The sequence below is a fragment of the Oncorhynchus gorbuscha genome, linkage group LG04, assembly GCF_021184085.1.
Source record: "Oncorhynchus gorbuscha isolate QuinsamMale2020 ecotype Even-year linkage group LG04, OgorEven_v1.0, whole genome shotgun sequence".
Classification (NCBI taxonomy): Eukaryota; Metazoa; Chordata; class Actinopteri; order Salmoniformes; family Salmonidae; genus Oncorhynchus; species Oncorhynchus gorbuscha.
Genome location: NC_060176.1, coordinates 63156073 through 63178212, shown reverse-complemented (window position 1 = coordinate 63178212; position 22140 = coordinate 63156073). Strand labels below are relative to the sequence as shown.

At 43.1% G+C, this 22140-nt stretch overlaps 1 protein-coding gene and 1 pseudogene across 1 annotated transcript; both read left to right on the top strand.

Moving 5' to 3' along the window:
• Positions 1–12454, top strand: part of LOC124034456 — a 57972-nt pseudogene extending 45518 nt beyond the window's left edge.
• Positions 12455–13095: 641 nt separating this feature from the next.
• On the top strand, positions 13096–21869 carry dpp7 (dipeptidyl-peptidase 7). The gene is made up of 13 exons (XM_046347684.1): positions 13096–13290; positions 13610–13739; positions 13848–13987; positions 14345–14508; positions 14864–14999; positions 15177–15258; positions 16953–17119; positions 17225–17285; positions 17585–17703; positions 17831–17987; positions 19586–19650; positions 21467–21537; positions 21694–21869. The coding sequence occupies exons 1-13, from the start codon at positions 13207–13209 to the stop codon at positions 21803–21805; spliced, it is 1488 nt and encodes a 495-aa protein (XP_046203640.1). The 5' UTR covers positions 13096–13206; the 3' UTR covers positions 21806–21869.
• The last annotated feature ends 271 nt before the right edge of the window (positions 21870–22140 follow it).

Below are 22140 nucleotides of genomic sequence, written 5' to 3'. Positions count from 1 at the left end.
AGCTGAGTGCTTTAGAAGAGGCTGACTGTTCCTCTGCTCTCTCCCGCCCGTCCTCTGCCTCGCAGGCGTTCACTGTGAGATCAACATAGACGACTGCAACCCCTTCACAGACCCCGTCACCAACGAGCCCAAGTGCTTCAACAAGGGGAAGTGTGTGGACAGGGTGGGAGGTTACCACTGTATCTGTCCCGCCGGCTACGTAGGGGAGCGCTGTGAGGGGGACGTCAACGAGTGCCTGTCCAACCCATGTGACACCCGCGGGACACACAACTGCGTCCAGCTCACCAACAACTACCGCTGTGATTGCCGTACCGGATACACAGGTAACATATATAACCATCAGACATGTTGGCTCTGTCGACTGGATAGTGACTTGGGAGTGGGGTTGGGTTTAGTTTCATGTCAATTCCAATTATTTCATGGGGTTTATTTGGGAAAGCAAGAACAAACTAAGTTAATTTAGTCTGACATTTTTCTGTCTTTTTCGAGACAAATCATTGGACTTGCAGGAGAAATCCCAACAGTAAAGAAATATATGTAACACCTCGTCACTGTTTTTCTATAGTATATAGCACCAGAAGATAGAGGTTGGAAGTTTACATACACCTTAGCCAAAAACATTTAAACTCAGTTTTTCACAATTCCTGACATTTAATCTTGGTAAAAATTCCCTGTCTTAGGTCAGTTACGATCACCACTTTATTTTAAGAATGTGAAATATCAGAATAATAGTATATTTATTTATTATATATTTATTTTATTTCACCTTTATTTAACCGGTTAGGCTAGTTGAGAACAAGTTCTCATTTACAACTGCGACCTGGCCAAGATAAAGCAAAGGAGTGTGACAAAAACAGTCAATAAGAAAAATCTATATACAGTGTGTACAAATGTAGATAAGGGAGGTAAGGCAATCAATAGGCCATAGTGGCGAAATAATTACAATTTAGCATTAACACTGGAGTGATAGATGCGCCGATGATGATGTACAAGTAGAGATACTGGGGTGCAAAAGAGCAAAAATAAAAACAATATGGGGATGAGATAGTTGGGTGGGCTATTTACCGATGGGCTGTGTACAGGTGCAGTAATCGGTAAACTGCTCTGTCAGCTGATTTATTTCAGCGTTTATTTATTTCATCACATTCCCTGTGGGTCAGACATTTACATACACTCAACTAGTATTTGGTAGTATTGCCTTTAAATTGTTTAACTTGGGTCAAACTTTTCGGGTAGCCTTCCACAATCTTCCCACAATAACTTTGGTGAATTTAGTCTCATTCCTCCTGACAGAGCTGGTGTAACTGAGTCAGGTTTGCTTGGGGCCATTGTCCATTTGGAAGACCCATTTGCCGACAAGCTTTAACTTCCTGACAGATGTCTTGAGATGTTGCTTCAATATATCCATATAATTGCTGCCACCCCCATGCTTTACGGTTGGGATGGTGTTCTTCGGCTTGCAAGCCTCCCCCTTTTTCCTCCAAACATAATGATGGTCATAGTCTGGCATTTTATGGCGGTTTTGGAGCAGTGGCTTCTTCCTTGCTGAGCGGCCTTTCAGGTTATGTTGACATAGGACTCGTTTTACTGTGGATATAGATGCTTTTGTACCTGTTTCCTCCAGAATCTTCACACGGCCTTTGCTGTTGTTTTGGGATTGATTTGCACTTTTCACACCAAAGTAGGTTAATTTCTAGGAGACAGAACTCGTCTCCTTCCTGAGCGGTATGACGGCTGCGTGGTCCCATGGTGTTTATACTTGTGTACTATTGTTTGTACAGATGAATGTGGTACCTTCAGGCGTTTGGAAATTGCTCCCAGGTATGAACCAGACTTGTGGAGGTCTACAATGTTTTTTCTGAGGTCTTGGAGGATTTCTTTTGATTTTTCCATGATGTCAAGCAAAGAAGCACTGAGTTTGAAGTTAGGCCTTGAAATTGATCCACAACTACACCCCAATTGACTCAAATGATTGACTCAAATCAGAAGCTTCTAAAGCCATTACATAATTTTCTGGAATTTTCCAAACTGTTTGAAGGCACAGTCAACTTAGTGTATGTAGAATCCACTGGAATTGTGATATTATAAGTGAAATAATCTGTCTGTAAACAATTGTTGGAAAAATTACTTGTGTCATGCACAAAGTAGATGTCCTAACCGACTTGACAAAACTATAGTTTGAGTGGTATAAAAATGAGTTTTAATGACTCCAACCTAATTGTATGTAATTTTCCGACTTCAACTGGAATTATTTACTCTATATGGCATTAAATGTTAACCTGTGATTGGCTTATTGATAAGGGGATTCAGTCCTTGATGTAACTATATCTCTCTGTGACCCTACAGGCCAGCGTTGTGACACAGTGTTTGACGGCTGTAAGAGCAAACCCTGTCGTAACGGAGGGACATGTGCCGTAGCCAGCAACACTCCTCACGGCTTCATCTGCAAGTGTCCACCTGTAAGTTCATACACAACTTTGGCAGCTGGCATATTATACTGCATACAAGACGCATACGGTATATAAAGACATTGAGCAGATGTATTACACTGTGCTGTCATTCATTAAATATACTGTAATAGTAGTACTAGTCGTAATAGATTGACACATTTGCTCTCCTTCCCCTCTAAAGGGCTACACTGGCTCTACCTGTGAGTACGATGCCCACTCCTGTGGGAGTCTCCACTGTCGTAATGGTGGCACCTGCATCTCCGGACACAAGAGCCCCAAGTGTCTCTGTCCCTCCTCGTTCACAGGGCCAGAGTGTGAATACCCTACAGACAGCCCCTGTAACACCAACCCCTGCTACAACGGGGGAACCTGTGAATACAGCTCAGAAGCTCCATACTACCACTGCGTATGCCCCACCAACTTCAATGGCCTGCTATGTCACATCCTGGACTACAGCTTCCTGGGTGGGTTCGGCCGTGACATCACGCCCCCGCCAGAGGTGGAGGTGAGCTGTGAGATCCCCCAGTGTGAGGAAAGAAAGGGGAACAAGTACTGTGATACCTTGTGTAACAACCACGCATGTGGCTGGGACGGGGGCGACTGCTCGCTCAACTTCAACGACCCGTGGAAGAACTGCACGTCGTCCCTGCAGTGCTGGCGCTACTTTAATGACGGGAAGTGTGACGAGCAGTGCAACAACGCCGGGTGTCTCTACGATGGCTTTGACTGTCAGAACCTGGAGGGCCAGTGCAAGTGAGTGTCATCCGGGTCTAAACACTGAATACTAGCTAAGGGGAGGCCAGTCCACATGGAGAGCTACTGGCTATGCAGGGTTCAGCTCCAGACCTTCTATAACTCACCTGATTCAGCTAATGCTTTAGAGAATAGAGGATGAATAAAGGCTGAGCAGAGATACAAGCTTTTTTTTCATCATTATACATTCCATTAAAAGTCATACTGAATGATACTCTAATCTCTTGTCTCTCCAGCCCTCTGTACGACCAGTACTGTAAAGACCACTATGCGGACGGCCACTGTGACCAGGGCTGCAACAATGCTGAGTGTGAGTGGGATGGTCTGGACTGTGCCAACAACATGCCAGAGAAGCTGGCGGTGGGCCGCCTGGTCATCGTGGTCCACATCATGCCCGACCAGCTTCGGAACAACTCGCTTGGCTTCCTGCGCGAGCTGAGCCGCGTACTCCACACTAACGTGGTGTTCCGGCAGGACTCCAAGGGAGAGATGATGATCTACCCGTACTACGGCAGTGAGCAGGAGCTGAACAAACACAACATAAAGCGCTCAGTGGGTTGGACAGAGATCCCTGGCACCATGCTCAGCTCCATGAGGAATAGCCTGTATACTATAGCCAGTGAAAACAGCCGCAGACGCAGGGAGCTGGACCCCATGCTGATCAAAGGGTAAGGATTAGAGAAATGTTCATTTGGATTTCAGCTGAATTTCCATGCAAACCTCACATTGTCATGAATCTAAAATATAAAAGTCAAGCAAGGACTAAGTTATTTGTTGTGGAAAGAAAACTGGCCTTCCATATCTTTAGTTTTCCATCACAATAGATGATTATATAACAAATATATCAGTGTCTGGCTTTCTAAGAACTTCTGCTTGTTCTGTGAACTGAAACGATTGTGCTCTACAACCTTCTCTCTGGGCTTTAGATCAGGTCTAATGTGTATAATATGACTCTGTCCTCCACAGCTCCATAGTGTACCTGGAGATTGACAACCGCCAGTGCTTTCAGCAGTCCACAGAGTGCTTCCAGAGTGCCACTGATGTAGCAGCCTTCCTAGGGGCCCTGGCCTCCAGTGGAAACCTCAATATTCCCTACATCATAGAGGCTGTTCACAGTGAGTTTCTATCTTCTTCCATGCTAACAGTCACTAACAGGGTACTGCTGCAACACCCAAAGTTTGCACTCCTATTGCCCCTTTAATCATACCTCAGCCCTACACACACACACACACACACACACACACACACACACACACACACACACACACACACACACACACACACACACACACACACACACACACACACACACACACACACACACACACACACACACACACACACACACACACACACACACACACACACACACACACACACACACACACACTGAAGGTATTCATCACCTAGGTCTTAACCCTCCAACACCACAAAAGGGTGATATGGTGTTCTTTGAGTGTGTATTTCTTTCAACAATGGAACAAATGTACTAGTGAATCACATGGACTAAACAATCAATGCAGCAGTCTGTGTGTAAATCCAATGGCTTCAGGCTCCAAAATTGCCGTAAATCAACTCATCCAGCCCCCTACCCAATCCACATACCATTCTAACACACACACACACACACACACACACACACACACACACACACACACACACACACACACACACACACACACACACACACACACACACACACACACACACACACACACACACACACACACACACAGTGTAAGGCTGCTGCAACCTTCAGCTTGCTGAATGTAATACCAGGACTTTATGCATCTCTAAGGGTTTGGGTTGGGAGAGTTTATCATTTCAAAATCGTTAGTAAAAAAAAAAGAGAAGAAAAATTGATCGGGAGTGTGCTAGAAGTTGGGAGTCTTTGTTATCTTGAAAATCCTAATAAATCCTTAGTCTTTACAGCTTAAAGCGCGTGCAGTAATTTGAAGTTCATTAATCCCTCCCTTTTTTTCCCCTTAAAGAAGAAATGGTAGAGTTGTCTCCTGGTACCCTGGGCTGAGAGGGGAGAGGAGGTGGTGGTGGTTTTAGATTTTTTATTTTTTTTATCTCTAGCTCTATTTGATGAAAAGTGGTTAGCAATTCTGATTATTACAGAATAGGAACAACCTTGTTTTACAAACGGCGCTCATCATTCCTGTTGTAGCTCTGGCCGTGGAATACTGGGCTCCAGGAGGGGTTTTTCTAGACTAGAGGAGCTGGACTATCAGTCCTCCTCAGACCAACCCAGCGCCTGCCTGCCTGGCTGGGTTCTCAGGCTGCGCCGCTGTCCGCCTTACTATGTTGTCCTTTCCCCCTCCAGGTGAGGTTGACCCCCAGCCTCCGTCTGAGCTTTACCCCATCTACGCAGTCCTGGCCGGGCTGGCCCTCCTGGCTTTCGTGGGTGTGGGGATGGTCGCCTCACGGAAGCGTCGTCGCGAGCACGGCCAGTTGTGGTTCCCGGAAGGCTTCAAGATCAGTGAGCCCAACAAGAAGAAGAGGAGGGAGCCGGTGGGGGAGGATTCAGTGGGATTGAAGTAAGTGTCCCAGGTTTCCATGCGCCACCACATTGTTTTGCCAGTTTGTTTGTCGTGGGTTTGGCCATAGCAGGGTGTGGAACGGTGAAGAAAGTTTATGGGACTGAGTGATGCAGCTGGCGATGAGAAAGAGGGGGGACAGGGTTTGTTTGGATCATTAATGATGATAATACATCAGGTATAGGTAACGGGCGCATTAACTGACCTATCGGAGCGATGGGGGGGGGTCAATCAATGCTTTTATTTCGGTGTTGGTGCACTACCACTGAGGAAGAGTGCTCAGCTGGGATAGTTAGCTGGCTCACTTTTGCTGTATCAGGATTTTCAATGGGATTTTCAATGGGATCCTCTCTGATCACAGGCCACTGAAAAACCTATCGGACATATCACTGATGGACGACAACCAGAATGAATGGGGAGAAGAGGAGCCTTCGGACGCCAAGCGCTTTAGGGTAAGGAGTCTAACTACATCACATACTGGCATTTGGAGAGAAGGCGGGAATAAGAGTAGAACATGGATTTATGAAGAAATACCTATAGAGAAATAATAAGAAAAGATCTTCAGTCAGGGATTTTCTCTTTATCATCATTGATAATAGTCTTCAAATATCACTAGATTCAAGTTTTTGTTTAAATATTTGTGCATTTACATAGGCTATTTAATTAGCTTTAATTTAATAATAACCAATGTTTAGATATAGAAAACATAGTCTCCTTTGTGTTGGTTTTTGGTTTTATTGTCCTGAATGTCAGCATTTTAGTAAGTAAAAGTTGGTTAGTTAAACGTTAGGTCGCAAATAGCTTTGAGCTGAAATGCTTTGGTTGCGGTTTGAGCTAATTGACTGTCTATCTGCCCCTGATCTGGTTCCAGCAGTTTGAGGAGCAAGCGATACTGGACCTGGACGGCCAGACAGACCACCGCCAGTGGACCCAGCAGCACCTGGACGCGGCTGATCTCCGTATCCCCTCCATCGCCCCCACACCCCCTCAGGGCGAGATCGAGAACGACTGCATGGACGTCAACGTACGGGGACCAGGTGTGTACACAACCGCTCGGTTCATTGTTAGGGAAATTAGGACTGATTTTAACGGTCATACCCCTCCTATTTCCCTTCTGACATTTATTATTCAATGTCACGAAATTACATGACAATATTTGTGGTGAATACAGAATGTTTGACCATTTAAGTTGTAGAATATTGTACCATTTAATCAGTTGCCTGGTGTGTAGGACTTGTAAAATGTTTATGTGGAATTGGTGAATTCTGCCCCAGCTGCAGTGCACAGGTCAAGTCTAAATATTTTTTGAACGGCATATTTCAGTTATCAATACTGGTGTAGATTTAGAAAGATGTGAGGTGTACGTAAGTATGAGTCATTGGAAGTGGCAGGTACATTTAGATAAAAAGATAAACAATTATTTTATAATGATTCACATATTAGCATAACTCATACTTTTAATTACTCATTAAATTAAGTAATTAACATAGTTATTCCTATTTCATTTTATTACCCAACATCTTGCTTTGTAAAGAAGTTAAACAAAACTGTCTTAACATCATGTTTTAAGGTATTTTTCTGCCTACTCAAATATTAGCTGTTTGGTTTACACCTTATCTGAGTGAGCAATAGCAAGGGGGAGAGACAGAGAGAGCATGTGTGTGGGAGTAGCTAAAGCCTTGTGTCCTCAGGGTAAGGGGATCCAGATCAAAGCATGCAGCTAGAAGCCCTGAGCCCAGGGGAAAACTCCCTTCCAGATTAATGTTTACATTCATCATTGGACCATTAATGGGTCTTTCTTGTCATATGCTTTATTAATAAAACCAATAACAGAACAAAAATACTGAACACACTTTTATTGAAAGCCAAACCCCCTGAAGAGTGTTTAAGAAATCTAAAGTAAGGCACTCTTCAACAGTAGAGCACAACACACAGACTGTTTCTCTCATTCACCAATCAGTGAGCCTGAATCAACCAAATCTGTGAGATCTGGGGGCTTGCTATTCTTTTGAAGAAGAGAAACCCATCCAAGTCGACTGTCTGAGCCTCCTCTCAGAGACGATAATGCTCAGTTTTCCATCTGCCTAGGTTTACCAAAGCTCTGTGTCTTCCTGCAGCTCCCCAATACCTGGCTTGATCAGAATCCGTTATCGAAAAGAGAGCTGTGATGATTCACCAAGGCAAAAGCATCAAATCCTCATTCGATTTGTTTGTTGCTTTGTTTTGTCTCATGCTGACCCTGTGCTAGTGCACTGGACTGTCAATGCTGAGGTGTGGTCAACTCCCCTGGTACTAAAGTATGGTCTCTCCCTCCCTCCCTCCCTCCTCTCCCTCCAGATGGCTTCACCCCCCCTGATGATCGCCTCCTGTAGCGGTGGTGGTCTGGAAACAGGAAACAGCGAGGAGGAGGAAGACGCCTCTGCCAACGTGATCAGTGATTTCATTTACCAGGGTGCTAACCTCCACAGTCAGACAGACCGCACAGGGGAGACCGCCCTTCATCTCGCTGCCCGCTACGCCCGCTCTGATGCTGCCAAGCGTCTTCTGGAGGCCAGTGCAGATGCCAACATCCAGGACAACATGGGCAAGACCCCGTTACATGCTGCCGTGGCCGCTGATGCACAGGGTGTCTTCCAGGTATGGGGTCAAATGCAGATACATTTTTGTTCTTGTGTAGCAAAAAGACTGACTGTATTGGATTGGTAATGTGCCCTTGCTTCCTTAGCGTCTCTAAAGATAATCTCATACGACAGGGATCATCAACTAGATTTCTGGAGCAGATGGTCGGGGGGCCGGAACATAATTACTAATCATTTGTGGATTGCAAATTGACAGCAAGAAGCCCAAACAGATACATTATTTGAATAAAACATAATAATTTCAAGATTTCCTTGCATTTGTATATGATCATGTTTATCTCTATTATGCGTGGGAATACTCGGGAACAAAATTAAAATCACTGATTTCCTGGTGTTTTTACAGACTTCGTTTTTTTTGCTCAGAAAACTTGTTGGTCCAAATAAAACCACAGCGGGCCTCAAGTTGGGTAATCCTGTCATACAAGGTTTAACCAACTCGTTGTATCTTTTTGTAGATTTTGATCCGGAATCGTGCCACAGACCTGGATGCCCGCATGCACGATGGCACCACCCCTCTGATCCTGGCAGCTCGCCTGGCAGTGGAGGGCATGGTGGAGGAGCTCATCAACTGCCATGCTGACGTCAACGCTATCGATGACTTTGGTAGGGCTCATATCTCAATGCTGAATCTCTATGGGCTTCATGGCCTCATCGTATTCTTTCAATCAGAGCTAGAGGTGAAGCACATTCAATCCATGAATTAAATCAGACAAGGAATTTGTCATTGGAAATGGGCAGAAGATAAGATAAAGTCCATGTCCTTTCACAAAATGTTTTCTTACTTAGAAATAACGTGGAGGTTGAAAATGGTTATAGTCAAGTTTCTTTAGGTCATTTTAGACAGGCATGGGTTGTGTACTGAACGTGTTTTTCTGCCTGCCTCGTTCTCACCAGGCAAATCTGCTCTGCACTGGGCAGCAGCAGTGAACAACGTTGAAGCAGCTACCGTACTACTGAAGAATGGAGCCAACAAGGACATGCAGAACAACAAGGTAAGGAATCTTTGCTGCCTGATGGAACATAATATAATATAATACAATATTTCTGTAAGCTACATTCCTTTAACATTTAAGCTTTATTTATACAGGTTATTGTCACTGAGATAAAATCTCTTTAGCAAGAGAGAGCTGTCTATCTGTGGTCCACTGTAAACACATTTCTCTCTGTGTGTGTCTGCCTCAGGAGGAGACCCCTCTGTTCCTTGCTGCCAGGGAAGGAAGCTACGAGACGGCCAAGGTCCTGCTGGAGCACTTTGCTAACCGCGAGATAACTGATCACATGGACCGGCTGCCCCGAGACATTGCGCAAGAGAGGATGCACCATGACATTGTCCGTCTCATGGACGAGTACAACCTGGTCCGCAGCCCGCCCATGCACAGCCACGGCCATGGAGGCTCTATGGGCACCACTCTGTCGCCCTCTCTCTGCTCCCCCAACAGCTACTTGGGCAGCATGAAGCCCTTAGTCCAGAGCAAGAAGGCCCGCAAGCACAGCGCCAAGGGCATCGGCTACAAGGACGGCAAGGACATGAAGAACAAGAAGAAAACCTCCCAGGATGGGAAGGGAGGAGGTCTGTTGGACAGCTCAGCTGTTCTGTCCCCCGTGGACTCCCTGGAATCTCCACACGGGTATATCTCTGACGTGGCGTCCCCTTCCATGATGACGTCCCCCTTCCAGCAGTCCCCGTCCATGTCACTCAACCACCTCCAGGGGATGTCCGACCCCCATATGGGGGTCAACCACATGGGTATGCCCAACAAGCAGGAGCTAGCGCGCATGCAGTTTGACCCGCTTCCGCCCCGTCTTACTCACCTTCCATTGTCAGGCTCCAACGGCTCTGGGGGCATGAATGGCCAGTGTGATTGGCTCTCCAGGATGCACGCCAGTATGGGCCAGCCCGGACAGTTCAACCCCATGAGGGTTGGTCCTGTCGGGGGGCAGGGCGGTCTGCACCAGGGAGGCGGGCAGCACGGCATGATGACCTCTCTCCACACCGGGCTTCCCACCACCAGCCTGTCCCAGATGTTGAGCTACCAGGGCCTGCAGAACACCCGCCTGGCCTCGCAGCCGCACCCCATGCAACAGGTCCAACAGCAGATGCAGATGCAGCACCAACAGAACCTACAACAACAGCTCCAACAGCAGCAACAGAGCATCCAGCTTCAGCACCAGAACTCTAGCACTGGCAGCAGTGGCCATGCCAGCAACCAGAACTTCATCAGTACCGAGCTGAGTGGCTCAGAGATCCAGCAGGGCACAGGAAACCAGGGCTCCATACCCATCCACACCATCCTGCCCCAGGAGACCCAGATCATGAGCCAGAACCTGCCCAGCACCCAGTACCTCACCCCTCCCTCCCAGCACAGCTACTCCGGCCCCATGGACAACACCCCCAACCACCAGCTACAAGTCCCCGACCACCCCTTTCTGACCCCCTCCCCCGGGTCTCCCGACCAATGGTCCAGCTCATCCCCGCATTCTAACATGTCTGACTGGTCGGAGGGCATCTCAAGTCCACCAACCAGCAGCATGCAGTCTCAGATGGGACATATCCCTGACCAGTTCAAGTAGAGAGTTTGCATTGCTTTGCCAAATGGACTGATGGATATTTTTGTATGAAAAGGCACTCTTGAGAAAACAAAACAAAAAGACAGAGCCATGGACTGATTTGACCCAAAGCTCTTTTTATATGCTTTTGTACTAACAGTAAGAATTTCCTATGTTTTATTCCTTCACTTATTATTTATTCATGTCTTATTTATTCCTTTTCTTCCGCCTGCTTACATAAATGTGGGATCCAAGGTGTCAGGCCATAGTCAGGGCAGAGGTAAAACTTGTAGGGATACTGTAGCTTTGTTTATTTTTATATGTAGTGCTTTTGTCTGCAGTATACTGAGTTATTCAGATGTACACTGGGTATTTATTTGTTTAGAAATTTTGCCTTTTCATTTTTGCCAGATTTTTCATCAAACTCTTGTTTATATTTTTTAAATCTTAAATCCAGTGTTATTTCAATTTGTGTTTTGAGTTTTGTTAAATATTCAAGAACATTGCATTTATTTGCTGACAGAGCAAATGGTCATAAAAAATAGTTTTATTTTTCTCATCTGTGGTCAGGGATGCTGTATGAATATATTATCTTATTACAGTATGCAGTTTCCATGTTCACATTTCAAACAGGTCCTCTGACCAAAAGCAAGAATCTGCTAAATAAAGTACTAGAGTTATAAGTAGTTCTTGGATCAATGCAGCACAAGCCTCTTGATTGGATTGTCTGTATGTGTCTGTGTGGCGCTGCGTTTATATGTATTGGGGGAATGGTAAGGTAATGAACAGTATAACGTCAGCTTGGAGATTGACAGTTAATAGAACAGGCTTGAGTCTATGTGTCCCTTGTTAATTTTAGTCATTCAAGAAATGGTCAAGATGTTATTCTAAATGATTATTTCCCTCCAATTGTTTGAGCCTTTGGCTGGTTTTGTTTCAATGTAAATATGAATATGCATTTCCTTTGTAAGCAGGATTTTGTTTCAGAAATCTTAAATCTTAATAATTCCATTTGGTTAAGAGGTTTCACAATGATCCACAGTAAAACATACAGAACATATATTTTACACTGTATCACTGAGGAAGAGATCTGAAGGGTTTATACAAACAACATAAATATAAGAGATGTTTTAAGCCCTTACAGATAAATAATAACAGAAATATTGAGGAGTTATACAATTATTATTTATTGACTGTTTCTGTGATACAGAATAATCCACAGATGATTATTTGGATGAATGTTCGATTATTTTTTTTAACTAGATGTAAAAAGAAAGACTGTGGGGTGTCCTGTTTCTATAGTGTGTCCTCGCCTGATGCTTTGTGAGATGCTGTGAATGGTATAAGTTCTCAATTTGTTTCATTCAAACCCAAGGCTGTAGTATCTGCAATAAAATGTTACCTTCCTGCAAAGTTTCAATTTGCATAAAATGTATTTTTCTTCCACCTGACTGTCAATCTGTAAAAAATGATTTTTTAAACGTCATATAATAAAAGATACCAATGTGTGTCTTGATTTCAACTTGTCTTCCGTGGTCTTTGCTGTCTGAATATCAATTGACTGGAGTTAGTAGCCCCATCTTGTAAAGTATACAAAGTCTTACAGTTCTTCATTTCAAGATATCAGTTTGGTCTACAAAATCCAGTCTGTTGTAGTTGAACAATATGGACTCAGCAACCATGCAAGTACAATCAAACTCAGGTGATGATATCTGATACTGAGAAACAAAAAGTGAGCGAGAGTAAGAGTACATGTGTGTGCGTTTGTGTGTGTGTGTGTGTGAGAGAGAGAGCAAGCGAGAGAGAGAGAGAGAGAGAGAAACAATCAAGACATGCCTCCAACTTGATATTGAATGTTATTAGTAGAGTTTTCATACTCAATATTAATATCTAATGAATTACAGTTGTATTCATTATGAAGACATTTACACTGTCTTAAAGATTAGACTTTTTACCACCAACATTAACATCTAATTTATCTATCTATCTATCTGGACAAATTAGTCAACAGTTATATTGTATTTTATTCCCCATGCATAATGCGATTCTTTTACCAACAATATTTAGTAGTTTTTCCCGTCTAGTGTCTTTTAGGACTTCACAGTTGAGTCGATTGAAAGAACTACAACTTCCACTATGCACATGACCAAAACGTTGCCTGGGTTCAGAGGTCAATAAACAAAATCAGCTGTTCGGAAGCTATGTCATGTGATTTATACAATTAACATTTCGAAACAGTTATTTACAGAGGCTTTCACCAACAGCCTTTTGAATATGACAAATTGGGGTTTTATTTGCGTTGTTGTCTTGCTCTCCCGCTACTCTGAGACGCAGGGGCTTACACACAGCCGTTTTCAGGTAACCTTTTTACCCAGACGTTCAAGAGTTCACTGTTACTGGGGTTTACTCATGTCTGTTTCATGGCTGGTAGTATGTCTAGCTAACTATAGTTATTTTATGCAAGAGCAACCATTGCATTTCTTAAACGATGTTCATAGTTACCAAATTATATTCGTAGTACACGTGTTTATAGTTATGGCTAAGACTGTTCATAATGGCTAAGACGAGAGAGACTGCTGATATTTCATTCACTCTAGCATGTTTGATCTCAGATGTTACATTATAGGCTTATCAGGTTTGTTTCTCTGAACATTTCATGCTTTTACATTATTTTTAGGTCAAGAATCATGGGTACAGCACTGACCCAAAACCCCAATTTAAAGAGAAATACTTTCCCCAAATAATGGACCACTTCAACTTCAACAGTATGGGCAATGGAACCTATGAGCAACGGTACCTAATCACAGGTGAACATCCATTGCTATTGCTATTTTGCACACTTTGTGCTGGTCTCTCTTATTCAGTCCAACTTGCATGCTCTCTTTTGACTGTTGCCATACTCTGTGTCCTTTTAGATGAGTACTGGAAGAGAGGTTCTGGACCAATCTTCTTCTACACAGGAAATGAGGGAGACATCTGGGAGTTTGCCCTGAACTCTGGATTCATCACAGAGCTGGCAGCACAGCAAAGAGCTCTGGTCATATTTGCTGAGCATGTAAGAGGCCATAATGTGTCACATGTTCATGTTGAAGCTTGTGATTGTGACAGAACTGGGGAAGTTACTCAACCGTATCACAGAAATAGGCTGGCCTCGTATCCACAAAGCGTCTCAGAGTAGGATTGCTGATCTAGGATAATATTGTATGGACAGATCCTAGATCAGCACTCTTACTTTGAGACGCTTTATGGATAGAGACACTAGGCTCAGATCAGTTCTCTGTTATGGTTGTTTTCATACCAGACTACAGAATGTCCTTGAACAGAGCAGTCAAACACTCAAGTAGAGCTGTTATAACATGATGCATACAGTTACCTTGAATGTTTGATTCATGTTCCACTTTTCTCTCCACAGAGATACTATGGCAAATCACTCCCATTTGGCCAGGACTCGTTCAACATCCCAGAGGTTGGGTTACTGACGGTAGAACAGGCCCTAGCAGACTATGCTATCATGATCACAGAACTGAAACAGCAGCTGGGAGCCTCCGCATGTCCAGTCATTGTCTTTGGTGGAAGGTAAGAGCTTTATTACAGGCAGTTGGAAACCAAATGTCTATTGAATGATTTCAGTATTGGTTTCAGTGATCTGAAATCTGTCGTTTGTATTATTTGTAGCTAAATGCAAGTTCCAATTTGTTTCATGAAAAATGTTACAAAGCAAACTCTATGCTTTTAGATAAAATTATTGCAGTTCCAAATGTCTTTTCCCACAATGAAGGCATAATATTTTCTTTACATATCCAATTAATTCCCAATTCTGTTCTTCCAAAGTATCAGACAGAATCTCAATGAGACAATGACATCATCAACTTCAGTAGAGATAAGAGGCCAGTCTCTCATACAAAGGTTGTCTTCTCTCTCTCGCCTTCAGTTATGGAGGAATGTTGTCAGTCTACATGAGACTGAGGTACCCAAACATTGTAGCAGGGGCTCTGGCTGCCAGCGCTCCCATCCTGTCTACTGCAGGGATGGGGGAATCAAAACAGTTTTTCCAGGATGTCACATCTGTAAGTTCAGATTTACAGTAGATAGTCTCACAGTAGCTGGTCTATTTTGTCCCTTGATTGTAGTGACCAACGTTCTAGATTTTCTGCATTTTCTACTTTCTTGATTTTTACATTTCTCTGTTAACATTACCAAATGTATTTTTGTGTGTGTGTGTGTGTGTGTGTGTGTGTGTGTAGGATTTTGAGAACTATGCCCCAGAGTGTAGGGATGCTGTAAGAGGGGCGTTCCAGAGGCTGCAAGACTTGGCTCAAATAGAAGGTAAAGTCTGCATGTGTAGCAAATGGGGATCTGTGAAACTCACTCCTCAACCTGAATCAAATCAAATCAAATTTTCTTTGTCACATACACATGGTTAGCAGATGTTAAATGCGAGTGTAGCGAAATGCTTGTGCTTCTAGTTCCGACAATGCAGTGATAACCAACAAGTAATCTAACTAACAATTCCAAAACTACTGTCTTATACACAATGTAAGGGGATAAGGAACATGTACATAAGGATATATGAATGAGTGATGGTACAGAGCAGCATACAGTAGATGGTATCGAGTACAGTATATACATATGAGATGAGTGTGTAGACAAAGTAAACAAAGTGGCATAGTTAAAGTGGCTAGTGATACATGTGTTACATAAGGATGCAGTCGATGATGTAGAGTACAGTATATACATATGCATATGAGATGAATAATGTAGGGTAAGTAACATTATATAAGGTAGCATTGTTTAAAGTGGCTAGTGATATATTTACATCATTTCCCATCAATTCCCATTATTAAAATGGCTGGAGTTGGGTCAGTGTCAATGACAGTGTGTTGGCAGCAGCCACTCAATGTTAGTGGTGGCTGTTTAACAGTCTGATGGCCTTGAGATAGAAGCTGTTTTTCAGTCTCTCGGTCCCAGCTTTGATGCACCTGTACTGACCTCGCCTTCTGGATGATAGCGGGGTGAACAGGCAGTGGTTCGGGTGGTTGATGTCCTTGATGATCTTTATGGCCTTCCTGTAACAACGGGTGGTGTAGGTGTCCTGGAGGGCAGGTAGTTTGCCCCCGGTGATGCGTTGTGCAGTCCTCACTACCCTCTGGAGAGCCTTACGGTTGAGGGCGGAGCAGTTGCCGTACCAGGCGGTGATACAGCCCGCCAGGATGCTCTCGATTGTGCATCTGTAGAAGTTTGTGAGTGCTTTTGGTGACAAGCCGAATTTCTTCAGCCTCCTGAGGTTGAATAGGCGCTGAAGTGTCTCTACTTGCGCTGCTGAATAGCTAGCTTTCCTGTGGCACAACTTAATATGCTTTAGATGGGCGGTCACGTGTGTTTGCGAGGCAGAGGTCCTCGGTTCGAGCCTTCGTATGTGCCGAATCAGGAGGAAGCGATATTAGCTAAGAAAGCAGCGTGGCATCCTATGCACCGGAGCGCCGAGTCTAGGTCCAAAAGGCTTCTCAACAGATTCTACCCCCAAGCCATAAGAGTCCTGAACAGCTAATCAAATGGCTACCCAGACTATTTGCATCCCCACCCCCATGTTTTTACATGCTGCTATTCTGTTTATCTATGCATAGTCACTTTAACTCTACCTAAATGTACATATTACCTCAGCTAACCAGTGTATATAGACTTGCTATTGTTATTTTACTGTTGTTCTTGAAATGATTTGTTACTTTTTATTTTTATTTCTTATGTTTTACTTAACACATATTTTTCTTAACTGCATTGTTGGTTAAGTGCTTGTAAGTGAGCATTTCACTGTAAGGACTACTACACCTGTTGTATTTGGCACATGTAACAAATAGAATTTGATAAGCATCTGTAGAAATGGGTTCATCATTTGAATGTGCCTTTACAAATTATTACTGTCATCACTGATACGTATAAGGTTGTATGTCACTGTAAAAGCACTGATTTTCCATCATTACAGTAATGCTCGTTGTCTCCTTTGCATGTTTGTCCGACATCAGACTATGGCCGTATCCAGTCAGCGTTCTCCCTGTGCAAGACTCCATCCTCGTATAAGGACATCCACCAGCTGAATGGGCTCTTACGTAATGCCTTCACACTCATGGCCATGCTGGACTACCCCTACAGCACCCACTTCATGGGTAGCATGCCTGCCAACCCAGTCAAGGTACTGTTACTCACAGATAACAACTCTTTGGGATTTCACCCCTTCTATGTTGTTCAACCCATACTATGTTTGTGATGAACTAAGAAGAGAACTCTGTGCTTGTAGGTGGCCTGTGACACCATGTTGGGTGGAGCTGATTTGCTGCATGCCCTAAAAGACACTGCAGGTAAGTAGGCGAGAGCGCTGCCCAGTGAGTTCTCCATGAGTCCCGGGGTTCTGCCAGTTGACTTTTGTATCATTGATGCATTTCATATCAGTTTCCACTAGAGGGTGCTCCTCCTACACATCCCCCAGCTGCTCCTCAGGCAGAATCATTATAAACCATATACCCAATCAACCCAGAAATCCCTTTATTATTGATGCTCTGTATCGCAGGTGCTCACAATTCCATATGAAGATGCAATGTTAGGTCTACCAGCAACTGGCATGTTGTAATATGTAGTTGATCTATTGCCAAATCTACAGGAATAGTGTACAACTCTACAGGAGATCTGACCTGCTTTGACCTCTACACCCTGTATGTGGAATGTGCTGACCCAACTGGCTGTGGACTGGGCTTCAATAGCCTGGCCTGGGACTACCAGGTACAGTATACATCACCAAGTTATTACCATTTGTTCTTTGCTCATCAAGTTGGAAAACTAAGCAGAGCTACTGAAAATTGAATAATTATGGAAATGTTTTCACAAAGACTGATGTCTTCTCTTTCAGGCCTGCACAGAGATTGAGATGTGCTATGAGAGCAACAATGTGAGTGACATGTTCCCTCTTATGCCCTTCACTGAGAAACAGAGGGAACAATACTGCTCCAAGCGCTGGGGGGTGATCCCCCGACCTGGCTGGCTCAAAACCCAATTTTGGGGTGATGGTAAGAGCTGCCCCCCTAATCACCACAGCTACAGATGCTAACTACAGTGGGACAAAAAGTATTTAGTCAGCCACCAATTGTGCAAGTTCTCCCACTTAAAAAGATGAGGCCTGTCATTTGTATCATAGGTACACTTCAACTATGACAGACAAAATGAGAAAAAAAATTGAAGGAAATCACATTGTAGGATTTTTAATGAATTTATTTGCAAATTATGGTGGAAAATAAGTATTTGGTCAATAACAAAAGTTTATCTCAATACTTTGTTATATACCCTTTGTTGGCAATTACAGAGGTGAAGACTTACAGAAAACGTTTGACAAGGTTTTCACACACTGTTGCTGGTATTTTGGCCCATTCCTCCATGCAGGTCTCCTCTAGAGCAGTGATGTTTTGGGGCTGTTGCTGGGAAACACGGACTTTCAACTCCCTCCAAAGATTTTCTATGGGGTTGAGATCTGGAGACTGGCTAGGCCACTCCAGGACCTTGAAATGCTTCTTACGAAGCCACTCCTTCGTTGCCTGGGCGGTGTGTTGGGATCATTGTCATGCTGAAAGACCCAGCCACGTTTCAACTTCAATGCCCTTGCTGATGGTAGGCTTTGTTACTTTGGTCCCAGCTCTCTGCAGGTCATTCACTAGGTCCCCCTGTGTGGTTCTGGGATTTTTGCTCACCTCTCTTGTGATCATTTTGACCCCACGGGGTGAGATCTTGCGTGGAGCCCCAGATCGAGGGAGATTATCAGTGGTCTTGTAGGTCTCCATTTCCTAATAATTGCTCCCAGAGTTGATTTCTTCAAACCAAGCTGCTAACTTATTGCAGGTTGTCTTCCCAGCCTGGTGCAGGTCTACAATTTTGTTTCTGGTGTCCTTTGATAGCTCTTTGGTCTTGGCCATAGTAGAGTTTGGAGTGTGACTGTTTGAGGTTGTGGACAGGTCTTTTATACTGATAACAAGTTCAAACAGGTGCCATTAATACAGGTAACGAGTGGAGCACAGAGGAGCCTCTTAAAGAAGAAGTTACAGGTCTGTGAGAGCCAGAAATCTTGCTTGTTTGTAGGTGACCAAATACTTATTTTCCACCATAATTTGCAAAGATATTCATTAAAAATCCTACAATGTGATTTTCTGGATTCTTTTTCTCATTTTGTCTGTCATAGTTGAAGTGTACCTATGATGAATATTACAGGCCTCATCTTTTTAAGTGGGAGAACTTGCACAATTGGTGGCTGACTAAATGCTTTTTTGCCCCACTGTATGTACACCTTAAATAATTGACTTTGTTAGTGTGCTGCTCTGCTCATCTGAAATTCCCATACAGTACACAGGGCTTGTTTCTTGAACCCTTATTACCATTTAGCAGATGCTTTTATCCAAAGCGACTTAATTATGCATGCATACATTTCTTGTATGAGTGGCCCCAGCGAGAATCAATAATAATAATAATAATAATAATAATAATACAATCCTGGCATTACAAGCTCTATCAATGTAGCCATACAGGGCCACTTCTCTCTAGGGCCACCCTTGTCTGCTTGATATTTCCATAGTTTCCTCAGTGATGTTTTGTTCTTTATGTTTCTGGTTGTCTCGATCAGCCCTCTCCACGGCCAGCAACATAATTTTCTCCAATGGAGATCTGGACCCATGGGCAAATGGAGGGGTAAGATCTGAATTAGAGGTCGACAGATTAATCGGAATGGCCGATTTTAATTAGGGCCGATTTCAAGTTTTCATAACAATCGGAAATCGGTATTTTTGGGAGCCGATTTCCCAATTTTAAAAAATAAATAATTATACCTTAATTTAACTAGGAAAGTCAGTTAAGAACACATTCTTATTTTCAATGATGGTCTAGGAACGGTGGGTTAACTGCCTTGTTCATGGGCAGAACGACAGATTTTCACCTTGTCAGCTCAGGGGATTCAATCTTGCAACCGTACAGTTAACTAGTCCAACGCTCTGACCATTGCACTCCACGAGTAGCCTGCCTGTTACACGTATGCAGTAGACTCCAAGGTAAATTGCTAGCTAGCATTAAACGTATCTTATAAAAAACAATCATAATCACTAGTTATAACTACTAATCCAGTTTAGAAGGCAGTATTAACCAGGTGAAATTGTCATTTCTCTTGCGTTCATTGCACGCAAAGTCAGGGTATATGCAACAGTTTGGCCTGCCTGCGAACTAATTTGCCAGAATTTTATGTAATTATGACATAACATTGAAGGTTGTGCAATGTAACAAGAATATTTCGACTTAGGGATGCCACCCGTATTTCACTGAAATAATAAACGTTTTGTTTTCGAAATGATAGTTTCCGGATTCGACCATATGAATGACCAAAGGCTTGTATATCTGTGTTATAATTAAGTCTGATTTGATAGAGCAGTCTGACTAAGCAGCAGCAGGCCTGTAATCATTCATTCAAACAGCACTTTTGTGCGTTTTGCCAGCAGCTCTTCGCAAACACAGCGCTGTTTATGAGTTCAAGCCTATCAGGCTAGTTAGCTGGGTGTGCGCTAATACCGTTTCAAACGTCACTCGCTTTTAGATTTGGAGTAGTTATTCCCCTTGCGCTGCTGCTTTTGTCGATGTGTTCCTGGTTCGAGCCCAGGGGGACGGAAGCTATACTGTTACTGGCAATAATATTTTTACCTTTATTTAACCAGGCAAGTCAGTTAAGGACATATTCTTATTTTCAATGACGGCCTAGGAACAGTGGGTTAACTGCCTGTTCAGGGGCAGAACAGATTTGTACCTTGTCAGCTCGGGGGTTTGAACTTGCAACCTTCCGGTTACTAGTCCAACGCTCTAACCACTAGGCTAGTCTAGTGAACATAATAAGAACATCCAATAGTCAAAGGTATATGAAATACAAATGGTATAGAGAAATAGTCCTATAAATACTATATTAACTTCAACCTAAAACCTCTTACCTTGGAATATTGAAGTCTCATGTTAAAAGGAGCCACCAACTTTCTCATGTTCTGAGCAAGGAACTTAAACGTTATCTTTTTTACATGGCACATATTACTTTCTTCTGCAACACTATGTTTTTGCATTATTTATTTGAGGCTAAATAGATTTTGATGTATTATGTTAAGTGTCAATTCAGTATTGTTGTAAATGTCATTATTATAAATAAAAATCGGTATCAACCTTTTTGGTCCTCCAGTAATCGGTATCGGCATTGAAAAATCATATTCGGTCGACCTCTAATATGAATCAAATGTATTTGAGTGCTACTTTTCTAAAACCTCACATTTTAAATGCTCTTCATCAGTGGCTGTGTTTACACAGGCAGCCTAATTCTGATATTTTTGCCACTAGTTGGTCTTTTGACCAATCAGATCTTTTTCTTATCTGATTGGTCAAAAGACCAATAAGTGGAAACAATTGTCATAATTGGCAGCCTGTCTAAACATAGCCAGTGATACATTCAATCTGTCTAACTTGTAAGATTAATGTTCTGTAGGTGAGAAAGTCCTTGAGCTCATCACTGATTGCAATCAACATCTCAGAGGGGGCTCACCATTTGGACCTGAGGTGAGAGAACTTATGATTAGAAATTTCACTTGACTTTCTTCCACTTAACTACTGTAAATTCACACAGTATACAATTATTTGTGCTATAATATTAGTCTCTTATACAGTATCACCATATGGGAATGGCTGCATTTCAATGCTAATGTTATTTCCCAGAGAGGCCAATGATGCTGATCCGGCATCCGTTATAAAGGCCCGTAAGATGGAGTCCGACACCATCGCTCAGTGGGTGAAAATGGAGAGGAAATGCCTTCAACGTGGATTTTAATGATTGACAGTTGTAAAAGGTTGTTCAATAAAGTATTTTAATCTTGACATTTATACAAATTTAATGCAGGTCCATAGTTTTATTGTAAACCAAGTGACATTGTGGCACATTTTGTAATTTCATGATTTAGACAGTTTTGTAGACCCAGAACCAAACACTGGTCCCATTAGCCCCCAGCTCTTGGTTTAGTATGTTCATTCCCAAGTTGAAAAACAGTTCAGTCGACATGGGTGTACTACTTTCCAGCTGAGTCACTGATGTTGCAGGGTCATAACACACAAGGTGTCCCAAAATACACAGTATTGCAAATGACACAGGCGCATAGTTTAATTGAA